Below are 13,098 nucleotides of genomic sequence, written 5' to 3' on the forward strand. Positions count from 1 at the left end.
AACTTCACAAACCCAAATGAAATTTTTGGCCAACCCAACACAAGGTATATCATCAAAAAATTAGTTCTATAATTTGATGAGTCTTTGATAACTCACTATTTGCTTCAAAAATATTATGATCATACATGTTTAATGACTTATGGCCATTACTACTTTAATGTTTACAGGAATTATCTGGAAACAATAAAAAAAAAAAAAAAACAGATAGGTCCCATAATATGAAGTGAAACCCCTCTAGGAAACAGAAACATACCTTGATGAACTGAGGTGTAGCTAATCTGACAGTAGCTACAAAACAAACTCTATCTTCATAAAAAGGCCTATGTGTGCGTTGTATTGTTCCTTCAAAACCATTGTGTGCTGAAGTGGACACTAAAGCAATAAGGAAATAAATATCATCAGTTTCTCCAGTAAAAATCTAGTTTTTACTGATACTCAAACATTTGTCTTTAAGAGCTTAAAAGAATACCAAGTGAAAATACACTGTAAGAGAAGCATTTTAACTTACCACTGTTTAAAGATTTGAAATTTCCTATAAATTTCACATATTCATAAGTAGATGGCTCCTTTGGGTCTATTGTTCCTCGAAGCATATGACAACAAAATTCTAACTGATTTTTTGCTGAAATAAGAGAAAAAATATAAGATATTTTGTGATTTATCATAAATAAGTCACACAAAGTAAGATTCTAACAGTTGTGTAAGTTTACAATTACTATTTTCTCTTAAAGAGGTCCTCAATGACATTGTGTTTAGTCCAAAACACCAATACAGTATACTAATGCATATACATGGAATTTAGAAAGATGGTAACCTTAACCCTGTATACGAGACAGCAAAAGAGACACAGGTGTATAGAACAGTCTTTGGGACTCTGTGGGAGAGGATGAGGGTGAGATGATTTGGGAGAATGGCATTGAAACATGTATATTATCATAAGTGAAATGAATCACCAGTCCAGGTCTGACGCATGATACAGGATGCTCAGGGCTGGTGCACAGGGATGACCTGGAGGGAGGACATGGGGAGGAGGGAGGTGGGAGGGGGGTTCAAGAAGGGGAACACATGTACACCCGGGGCGGATTCATGTCAATGTATGGCAAAACCAACCAATATAATATTGTAAAATAATTAGCCTCCAATAAACAAAAAAGAAAAAAAAGACAGATCTTCTGATACAAGTAACTCCATGTTCCTCCATTTTCATTTGTCCTTCCTTGTCATTTACCACTCTAATCTCAAAGAAAGGTCTTGCTTCCTATTCCAATTTTTCTATCTCTACTTTAAACAGTCTTTCCCATCTTCCTTCTCTAGGACCATCAGAACCGTTCATTCCTTTAGCATTCACACATGTCCTTCTTCGGGCCCTTACTTTCTACTTTTAAATTTACTCAGGTCTTTTTTCATGCTGTTCTTTTTAGTAACACAGATCTCCTTCCTTCTCATTATGTGCTTTAGTTTCCATATGTTCGCCTTCCTTACTTTCATGTTATTAGGGCTTTTGCCCTCACACTTCTACAGAAATTACTCTTCATTGTTTCTACCTCTTCTTAAAACTCACGAGTTTTCATTCCCATAGCATGAAACTTACCTTCCTACCTTATTGACTATTTCTCTCCCTTCTATTAATCAGTCAACAAACCACAGACATTCACAAAAGTTCTTTTGATTGTAATCTATTATGCTTTACAAACTTACCAGCACTGACAAACTTATTTACTCCTAAATCTCTCTCACCAATTTTAACATTTTATGTAAGACCAAGTCTCATATCACTATTTTTCAGGACATTTGTACCTGACTGTTCATCAGTAACTTAAATTCAAAATACTTGAAAGTGAATTTTTCCTTCTTTCTTCCTAAGGCAGCTGTCATTCCCCTCTGTCCTATCTCCTTAGTCAGAAATAATATCAGTTTGCTCTCTCTCTGTATCACCAGCTCAAAAACTAAATCTGTAACCAGGATCTGCTGTTTATTACACCAAGAATGCTCCGATGAGTCATCTTTTCCACATGAGCAGCCAGTACCACCATTTTGGTACTGATGTAAATGACCTTGCATCTAGGTAACTGCAAACATGTATTCTCTCTGCCTCCATACTCCTGCCACTCAGACTCAGCCTTGCCTACTACTCTCAGATTAGTATTACTTTCATCATTATTATTTCAGCGCTCAAGGACTACTAATACCACCTCTCTTCACTTACAGTATCCAACGCATACTCTTCTGTTACAATCAGCAATGGCTTTATCATTAAACTCAGCAGGTTCAAACTCTTACCTTCTTCCTAAAACCTTCCCCACTGACAATCTCTAGCTGTTCTGACACCAGTGCCTAACACCAAGTCCTACTGAGTTCACCTCAACACTCACAGGCATGCTTTCCTCTCCATCCTTACTTCTACTGCTATCCTTTTCATCTCAAATCTAGTCATTTTACCAAAATTTTCCACCTGAGAGATTTTCTTTTTGACCCACAAAACCACCAAAATCCCCTTTTTGCTGGCTTCTCACTAAGTAAAAAATAAAAACCAAACTGTTAAGGATGAAATATTAGGCTTTATTTCCTTCTCTAGACACAAACACATCACTTGTACTACCTTTCCTTCATTATGGTAAAAATGACTTATTTGGAGAATCCTGAATTTTCCTAGCAATTTCCCCTCTGTCTTAAATCATGTTCATTCCTTTGGCATGAAATATCCTTTTCATCTGTGGAAATAACTTTACTTTGTATATCAGTCTATGGGGTCGCCAAGAGTGGAATGCGACTGAACTGAACTGACTTCAAATACTGTTGTTTACAGGCGTATAACTGGCTTCTGAATCATTATATCCAACCCAAATCTTTCCCCTAGATGAAAGACTAGAATAGTCCCTTAGTCATGTCATAAGAATGTGGTTTTTTTAACAATTATAAATAAGCTTCAAATGTATTCTCCTGGTCTCTTAACTCTTCTCAACTTTTTCTGAAAGGCTGTCTATTCTTATCAAAAACATACATTCACACATACTTACATGTGTGTGTATGTGTATCTCAACCGTTGAACAGTTAGTATTCTATATAATCAAAGATTCAAAATATGAAGAACCTTTAAAATGATTAATGTCAGCTTCCCTGTACCTCAGTTGGTAAAGGATCTGCCTGCAGTGCAGAAGACCTGGGTTCAATCCCTGGGTCAGGAAGATCCCCTGGAGAAGGAAATGGCAACCGACTCCAGTATTTTTGCCTGAAGAATCCCATGGACAGAGGAGCCTGGTGGGCTATGGTCCATGGGGTTGCAAGAGTCGGACACGACTTCCCAACTAAACCATCACCACTATAAGAAAAGTCAAAATTTAAAAACCATGAAAAGTAGTTAAAGAAGACATTGAAAAGCTAATGGCCAAATGTAGAGCTGTCATGATTTCATACTTTACACAGAATAATTTATTCTAGAAGACGAGGGGTGGGAGGGAAGTTCCAGAGGGAAGGGACATAGGTATACTTATGGCTGATTCACATTGCTGTGTGGCAGAAACCAATACAACATTGTAAAACAATTATCTTCCAGTTTAAAAAGAAAAAACAAACTAAAAGAAAACAAGGCATTCTGGTCAATGAAGCTAGGAGAAAAGTCAGATTATACGACAATATTTTATACTTACTAAAGGCAGGGATTATATTTCCCTATTCTTGGCATTTCTATTATATAGCACAAGTGTCTGGTACACTGCTGCCTTGTTGTTTACTCGCCAGGTCATGTCCGCTCTTTTGCGATCCCATGGACTGTACCACGCCAGGCTTCTATGTCCATGGGATTTCCTAGGCAAGAACACTGGAGTGGGTTGGAGTGGGTTGTCATTTCCTTCTCCATGGAGTCTTCCCAACCCAGGGATCAAACCTGCATCTCTGCATTGGCAGGGGGATTCCCATCTGGCATATTAGACATATCCAATAAATTATTGTTTAATTCTGCTTAATAGAGCACAAAATTTCTTTGCTTAAGTCATTTTATAAAAAACATGTTTTGTCTCATGTTCAGTGTTCAGTTTGGTTAGTGATGGTGAAAATAAAAATCCTTAATTTTCTCTTACTATAGTAAGATTTTATATAAAAATTAATAAGCGTGTATTGCTGAGTTCCATTTTTCTGTAAAATAGTTTTATGGCATATTATATCAGATGAGATTTCACTGTATTCTGGAATATAGTTCAGACTTTTAACATGGTCTTAATTCCATCATATTTTAATATTTTAAAAGTATCTAATAGGGGATTTGGAATGATGCTATGTGTTAATTTGGTTAAACTTATCTCTGTCACAAAATTACAAAAGTAAAGAACAATGCAACCAAATCCGTTTAACTTTTAGCTTAAGAAGTACTACTTACGGGGCAGATTTATGTCAATGTATGGCAAAACCAATACAATAATGTAAAGTAATTAGCCTCCAATTAAAATAAATAAATTTAAAAAAAAGTACTACTTACATTTTAAGTATTCGGGGGTTAATGAATCACTTTCCAGCAGATGGGTAGAGAGTATTTTATAAACCTCTGAATGTTCCCCCTCTGGGATAAAATTAAATATACTTTGATCCACAAGATCTGACTGAAAAACAAATTTTTAAAAATTAAAACATTACAGTGATTCAAGAGAAATTTATTTTAAAAATATATAATCACTCTTAAACATCAGATGAGCATATCGTTGACATTTCATTATCTGTAAACAGTGACAAATACCAAGTTTCAGAGTATAACTCAAAAGACAAGACTGAGAAGGTGCAAACAGTTTCCATAATCTCACTGTCTCTGATACTAGCATCATCAGATTCATGATCAATATGACCTTTCAAAGTTTGGTAAATCGGAAGTTTCACCATATATGAACATGTAAAATATAACAGGACTAAGAAAGCTTATTAGAAGAATCCCTGGCTACCAGATGTAGCCTTACTATACATACCAACCTCTGGTGAGTGGGGTATACACTACAAATAAAGGGCCACAGGACAAGCCACAGGCTACATGAAGAGAAAACGCTTTCTTTATTTCATCTTTTCCAGTCATCTAACCTGTATCCCACTGTCAAAAAGTCATGCTTTAAGATAAACAACCTCTTCCCGAAAAAGACGACTTACATGCTAAGCATTATAATCTATGCTAAGATATGGCTTTAATCAACAGTAATCTGACCAGCAAGAGGTTGCCTACAATGTGACATGGCTGTGGAATCCAAAGTAAATAGGACAGTGCCAGTCCATAAGAACCATGGACAATAAAACTTTAGTGAGATCACGTATGTGTGCATGCTAAGTTGCTTCAGTCATGTCTGACTCTATGGAACCCCATGGACTGCAGCCTTGTCAGACCCCTCTGTCCATGAGACTGTCTAGGCAAGAATACAGGAGTGGATTGCCATGCCCTTCTCTAGGGGATCTTCCTGACCCAAGGATCCAACCCACATCTCATGTCTCCGGAACTGGCAGATGAGTTCTTGACCATTACATTTCCTGACAAATCCCATCCTGTCTACTTGGTTTCTCTGCATTTCAAACTGCTCTGTGAAATCCTGGGGATAATGAAGGGATAGCTCCAAGACTATGGTAGGCAAGGGAGGTGAAAAGAAACTGTGAAGACAGGGCTAAGGGTTCCACTAAGTAGTTTCACTTTCCCATTTCAAATATTTTAAAGATTGTTCAGAACAAAAAACCTCAAACAATAACCAAAAAGAGAGAGCCACTGAGGATGGTAAGAGGTGGGACAGGGGTGTTTACCACTCTCACACAAGCCATACATACTTTCTTCAGTCCTTTCCCTAGCCTTCAAGGTACAGCCCATGAAGGGAATCTTCCCCTCTCTCACCACATGTTTGTACTCTTCTGTCTTTCACAGGACCAGCTGAAATTACTTCCTCCAAAAACATGTCTTTTAACTGCACTGTTGCTGTTCGTTGTCCAGTTGCTAACTCATGTCTGACTCTTTGTGACCCCATGGACTGCAGCACACCAGGCTCCTCACTCCTCCACTAGCTCCTAGAGTTTGTTCAAATTCATGTCCATTGAGTCAGTGATGCTATCTAACCATCTCATCCTCTGTTGCCCCCATCTCCTTTTACCTTCGATCTTTCCCAGCATCAGGGTCTTTTCAAATGAGTCAGCTCTGCACATCAGGTGGTCAAAGTATTGGAGCTTCAGCTTTAGCATCAGTCCTTCCAATGAATATTCAGGATTAATTTCCTTTAGGATTGACTGGTTTGATCTCCTTGCTGTCCAAGGGACTCTCAAGAGGCTTCTCAAGCACTTCAATTCAAAAGCATCAATTCTTTGGTGCTGAGCTTCCTCTATGGTTCAACTCTCACATCTATATATAACTACTAGGAAAACCATAGCTTTGATTATTAATATATGGACCTTTGTCATCAAAGTGATGTTTCTGCTTTCTAATACGCTGTTTAGATTTGTCATAGCTTTCCCAAGGAGCAAGTCTTTTATTTCATGGCTATAGTCACTGGTTTTGGAACCCCTCAAAATAAAACCTATCCCTGCTTCCACTTTTTCCCCTTCTATTTGCCCAGAAGTGATGGGATCAGATGTCACAATCTTCATTTTTTAAGGCTGAGTTTCAAGCCAGCTTTTTCACTCTCTTCTTTCACTCTCATCAAGAGGTTCTTTACTTCCTCTTCATTTTCTGCCATTAGATTGGTATTCTGTACATATCTGAGGCTGCAGATATTTCTCCTGGTAATCTTGATTCTAGCTTGTGATTCATGCAGCTCTGCATTTTACATGATATACCCTGCATAGAAGTTAAATGAGCAGAATGACAGAATACAGCTTTGTCACACTCCTTCCCCAATTTTGAACCAGTCCCTTGCTCCATGTCTGGTTCTAACTGTTGCTTCTTGACCAGCATACAGTTTTCTCGGAAAAGAGGTAAGGTGGTCTGGTACTCCCATCTCTTGAAGAATTTTTCAGTTTGTTGTGATCCACAGGGTCAAAGGCTTTAGCATAGTCAATAAAGCAGAATTAGATGTTTTTCTGGAATTCCCTTGCTTTATTCATGACCCAACAAACGTTGGCAATTTGATCTCTGGTTCCTGACTCTTCTAAACCCAACTTGTAAGTTCTTGGTTCACATAACTGTTGAAGCCTAACTTGAAGGATTTTGAGCACAGTCTTGCTAGCATATGAAATGAGCACAATTGTACAGTAGTTTAAACAGTCTTTGACACTGGAATGAAAACTGACTTTTTCCAGTCTGTGGCCTGAGTTTCCAAATTTGTTGAAACACTGAGTGAAGCACTTCAAAGCACCATCTTTCAGGATTTTAAATAGCTGAGCTGGAATTCCATCACCTCCACTAGCTTTATTCACAGTAATGTTTCCTAAGGTCCACTTGACTTCTCACTTCAGGGTGTCCAGGTTTAGGTGAATGACCACACCATCATGGTTATCTAGGTCGTGAAGATCTCTTACGTAGAGTTCTTCTGTGTATTCTTGACACCTCTTAATCTCATCTGCTTCTGTTAGGTCCACACCATTTCTGTCCTTTATTGTGCCCATCCGTGCATGAAATGTTACCTTCGTATCTCCAGTTTCATTGGAGAGATCTCTAGTCTTTTCCTTTCTATTGTCTTCCTCTATTTCTTTTCATTGTTCATTAAAGGAGCCCTTTTTACCTTTCCTTGCTCTTCTGTGGAACTCTGCATTCAGCTGCACATACCTTTCCCTTTCTCCTTTGCTTCACTTCTCTTCTTTCCTAAGCTATTTGTAATGCCTCCTCAGACAACCACCTTGCCTTCTTGCATTTCTTTTTCTTGGGGATGGTTTTGGTCACTGCCTCCTGTACCACGTTAGGAATCTCTGTCCAAAGTTCTTCAGGCACTCTGTCTACCAGATTTAATCCCTTGAATATATTCATCATCTCCACTGTATAATCATAAGGGATTTGATTTAGGTTATATCTGAATGGCTTAGTGGTTATCCCTACCTTCTTCAACTCTTTTTGAGAGTCTCTTGGACAAAAAGGAGATGAAACCAGTCAATCTTAAAAGAAATCAACCCTGAATATTTACTGGAAAGACTGATGCTGAAGCTGAAGCTTCAATACTTTGACCACCTGAAGCCAAGAGCCAACTCACTGGAAAAGACCCTGATGCTGGAAAAGACTGAGGGCAGGAGGAGAAGGGGGTATGAGATGATTGGATGGCATCATCGACATAATGTACGAGTTTGAGCAAACTGGGAGATAGTGAAGGACAGGGAAGCCTGGCTTGCTGCAGTTCATGGGGTTTTTAAAGAGTTGCACACAACTTAGCAACTGAACAACCACAGAGAATGAAGTGGGTCAAAGTGGTAAAGATATTCAGTTATGCATGTGTCTAGCGGTGAAAGTAAAATCCAATGCTATAAATAACAGTACTGTTGTTATTAATAATAGGAACTTGGAATGTTAGGTCCAGGAATCAAGGTAAATTGGAAGTGATCAAGCAGGAGATGGCAGGAGTGAACATCCACATCTTAGTAATCAGTGAACTAAAATGGATGGAAACGGGTGAATTTAATTCAAATGACCATTATATCTACTACTCTGGGCAAGAGTACCTTAGAAGAAATGGAGTAGCCCTCATAGTCAACAAAAGGGTCCAAAATGCAGTACTTGGGTACAACCTCAAAACCAATAGAATGATCTCGTTTCATTTCCAAGGTAAACCATTCAACATCATAGTAATCTAAGTCTATGCTCCCATCACTGGTGCCAAAGAAGCTGAAGTTGACCAGTTCTATGAAGACCTACAACACCTTCTAGAACTAATACTAGAAAAAGATGTCCTTTTCATCATAGGGGATTGGAATGCAAAAGTAGGAAGTCAAGAGATACCTGGAGTAACAGGGAAATTTGGCCTTTGGAGTACAAAATGAAGCAAGGCAAAGGCTAACAGAGTTTTGTCAAGAAAATGTGCTAGTCACAGCAAACAACCTTTTCCAACGATTCTACACATGGACATCACCAGATGGTCAATACCAAAATCACACTGATTATGTTCTTTGTAGCCAAGATGGAGAAATTCTATACAGTGAGCAAAAACAAGACCTGGAGCTGACTGTGGCACGGATCATGAGCTCCTTATTGCAAAATTCAGGCTTAAATTGAAGAAGGTAGGGAAAGCCACTTGGACATTCAGATATGACCTAAATCAAATCCCTTATGATTATACCACAGAAGTGATGAATAGATTCAAGGGATCAGATCTGGTAAGAGTCCCTGAAGAGCTATGGACAGAGCATAAGGAACAAAGATTCTGGCCCTTTACATAGGCTTTATTTACTCATTTCAAATATTTGTTTTCTTATTTAAAATATTTATTTGCAAATAGGGAAGTCCAAATAATCATACAACTACTTTAAAAATTCTAGATTTTTATTTCTGCATACTGCCTTTACACCAAACATTGTACTGACTTTCTTAATACACATTTGTGTTTATATTTCAAAATTATCAATTTAAGAAAAATAGATAATGAAAGGCTCAAACAATATCTTAATAATAGCAGTGTTATTCCTGGACTCTGTCAGGCTATGTAACATGGTTAATCTTCCTCCCTGTATTACATGCTAACAAATTTAACATACTCTTTTCTCAGGAACACATTTAAGCAAGTGGGAGGAAAGCAATTCTGAATTGTAAAACTTTACAAATTTTAAGTTCCCAGTTGAGAGACTTTATGTCTTGATATTTCCACTTAATTATTGCACAATTCTCTGGGGTTCATATATGTTTTTAACAAATACAAAGGTGCTGGGCAAAAAATGTCTAAAATCCCTTCTGCTCTGGAGGTGGTATGACCCTATCATTTTAAAAACCACATCAGGAACAACAACCAAAAAAACCCAATAAATTTCCTTTCCTGATTAGTAGCCACAAATAGGTTAAAATTTACCTAAATTAGTTTTATAAGACCGACGACAAAATTAAGAAAAAATTTTTTCCAAGACCTAGAGAATCAGACATGCAATTTTATAGCTAGATTTAAAATTTAAGTTAAAAACTGTTAAGTCATACTGACCACTGATTAAGATGACAAATTTTAATTTCTTAACAGAACTGAATTATAAACACTAAAGCTTTATATTTAGAGATTTTCTAATGTTTCTTCCCCTTGGGACAAGAGTCAAGAATATATTTTAGATAAAAAGGTATGTATGTTAAAACAGAAAGAAAGGGGCAACACTGTTTTAAATCTTTTGCTTAGCATCTGTTCAGTTCAGTTCAGTTCAGTTCAGTCGCTCAGTCGTGTCCAACTCTCCACGACCCCATGAATTGCAGCACTCCAGGCCTCCCTGTCCATCACCAACTCCCGGAGTTCACTCAAACTCATGTCCACAGAGTCGGTGATGCCATCCAGCCATCTCATTCTCTGTCATCCCCTTCTCCTCCCGCCCCCAACCTTTCCCAGCATCAGAGTCTTTTCCAGTGAGTCAACTCGTCGCATGAGGTGGCCAAAGTATTGCAGTTTCAGCTTTAGCATCAGTCCTTCCAATGAACATCCAGGATTGATCTCCTTTAGAATGGACTGGTTCGATCTCCTTGCAGTACAAGGGACTCTCAAGAGTCTTCTCCAACACCACAGTTCAAAAGCATCAATTCTTCGGCGATCAGCTTTCTTCACAGTCCAACTCTCACATCCATACATGACCATGGGAAAAACCATAGCCTTGACTAGACGGACCTTGGTTGGCAAAGTAATGTCTCTGCTTTTTAATATACTATCAAGGTTGGTCATAACTTTCCTTCCAAGGAGTAAGCATCTTTTAATTTCATGGCTGCAATCAGCAACTGCAGTGATTTTGGAGCCCCCAAAAATAAAGTCTGACACTGTTTCCACTGTTTTTCCATCGATTTCCCATGAAGTGATGGGACCAGATGCCATGATCTTTGTTTTCTGAATGTTGAGCTTCAAGCCAACCTTTTCACTCTCCTCTTTCACTTTCATCAAGAGGCTTTTGAGTTCCTCTAATGGCAGGCCAAGAGTCCCTTGGACTACAAGGAGATCCAACCAGTCCATTCTAGAGGAGATCAATTCTGGATGTTCACTGGAAGGACTGATGCTAAAACTGAAACTCCAATACTTTGGCCACCTCATGTGGCGAGTTGACTCACTGGAAAAGACTCTGATGCTGGGAGGGATTGGGGGCAGGAGGAAATGGAGACGACAGAGAATGAGATGGCTGGATGGCATCACGAGCTCGATGGACATGAGTTTGAGTGAACTCTGGGAGTTGGTGATGGACAGGGAGGCCTGGAGTGCTGTGATTCATGGGGTCGCGGAGAGTCAGATACGACTGAGCGACTGAACTGAACTGAAAAGAGAAAAATCACTTTTTTTTCCCTTAAGTTTTATTTCATTTTATCAAAACATCCTTCTGGGAACTTCCTTGGTGGTCCAGTGGCTAGGAATCTATGCTCCCAATGCAGGGGGCCTGGGTTCGATCCATGGTCGGGGAACTATATCCCACATGCTGCTAAGTTACTTCAGTTGTGGCCAATTCTGTGCAACCCCATAGACGGCAGCCCACCAGGCTCCCCCGTCCCCGGGATTCTCCAGGCAAGAACACTGGAGTGGGTTGCCATTTCCTTCTCCAATGCATGAAAGTGAAAAGTGAAAGTGAAGTCACTCAGTCGTGTCTGACTCTTAGCAACCGCATGGATTACAGCCTACCAGGCTCCTCTGTCCATGGGATTTTCCAGGCAAGAGTACTGGAGTGGGTTTCCATTGCCTTCTCCATATCCCACATGCCACAACTAAAAAAAATCCTGCATACCACAAGAAAGATCCTAGGTGCTGCAACTAAGAACCAGCTCAGCCAAATAAACAATACAATATAGCAATGTAAGTGATGTGAGGGAAAGTATCCATCATAACTGGAGAGCAGTTTACAAAAAAAAGAACCAAATCTGTTTTACTAAAGGATACTATTAACTCAGTATGCAATGAAATGGGTCTGCTATATAAGCAGCAATCTCTTCTGCCCAAAAACTCACCTCCTGGTCTCTACATGCTTTGGGTGACACCAACGGTTAAAAACACCCAGAAGATGTTACTAACAGAGAAAACTGGGTAGGCATATATAGGAACTCTGTACTATCTTCTTAATTTTTCTATAAATGTAAAAATAGCTTCAAAATTAATTTTTTTTAATCCAGAAGGCAATGAGAAGGTCATGAAGCTTTTCATTGAGGGGAGAATGTTAATTATCAAACACCTGGGTCCTGGGTCCTAACTAGGTCTGTTGCACACGTTTGTTATTTCAATATGCCATGAAATATTCCATTTTAAAGATCCAGTGTGGCATTAGGAAGGAATCTTTAAAGCATCTATTTCAAATAATCTACTCACTTTCTTGTACTCCATCCATAATTACTAAGTGCCTCATTAAGAAATTAGCCAGCCTATGTGGATACAGAGATAAAGTCCCTGCACTTAGAAAGCTTATATTATCCAAATAAACAGAAAATTACAATTCACTGTAAGTGTCATGGTGGCAGCAGGTATAAGGTAACATGAGAACAGAGAGAAAAGGCATCTGATTCTCAGTGAAGTCCAGGAAAAGTGCCCACGAAGCAGGCTTTTTAAAAGTCTGACTACACTGCAAATTACACCCTGATTATGACTAAAGATTATATAGTTTCTAAAAATACATAACTGAAAGAAAATCCAATAAAATTGTTTATAGGTTTAAAACCCTATAAGTTTATTCAAATTACTCAACCTTATTTTATTACAGTTGATTTATAGTATTATTAGTTTTAGGTGTACAACATTAATGATTCAATTGTTTTAATAGATTACACTCCATTTAAAGTTATTTCAAAATAATGGCTACATTTCCCTGTGCTAGACAATATATTCTTGTTGCTTGGCTTTTATACCTCGCATGGTAATCCCCTCCCCCATCACACCCCTCTCCCATTCACTTCCACACTGAAAACTGCTAGTTTATCTGTGAGTCTGCTTCTGTTTTGTTATATTCATTCTTTTATTTATTATTCAATCTTATCTTCAGTTCAGTTCAGTCGCTCAGTCATGTCCGACTCTTTGTGACCCCATGAAT

The 13,098-nt window shown here is 38.5% G+C and overlaps 1 protein-coding gene across 7 annotated transcripts in view; it reads right to left on the reverse strand.

Annotated features, from left to right (window-relative positions):
• Positions 1–13,098, reverse strand: part of CLOCK (clock circadian regulator) — a 126,036-nt gene that overhangs the window by 34,138 nt on the left and 78,800 nt on the right. For all 7 annotated transcript variants that reach the window (XM_055434509.2, XM_055434511.2, XM_055434513.2 and 4 more), the window contains 3 exons: positions 4,472–4,592; positions 509–622; positions 254–372 (listed from right to left, as the gene is read on the reverse strand). In XM_055434509.2, the coding sequence (XP_055290484.1) occupies positions 254–372; positions 509–622; positions 4,472–4,592 (354 nt within the window). The remainder of the gene's footprint in view (positions 1–253; positions 373–508; positions 623–4,471; positions 4,593–13,098) is intronic.

The sequence above is a fragment of the Moschus berezovskii genome, chromosome 5, assembly GCF_049115385.1.
Source record: "Moschus berezovskii isolate FMDL1 chromosome 5, NW_MosBer_1.0, whole genome shotgun sequence".
Lineage (NCBI taxonomy): Eukaryota > Metazoa > Chordata > Mammalia > Artiodactyla > Moschidae > Moschus > Moschus berezovskii.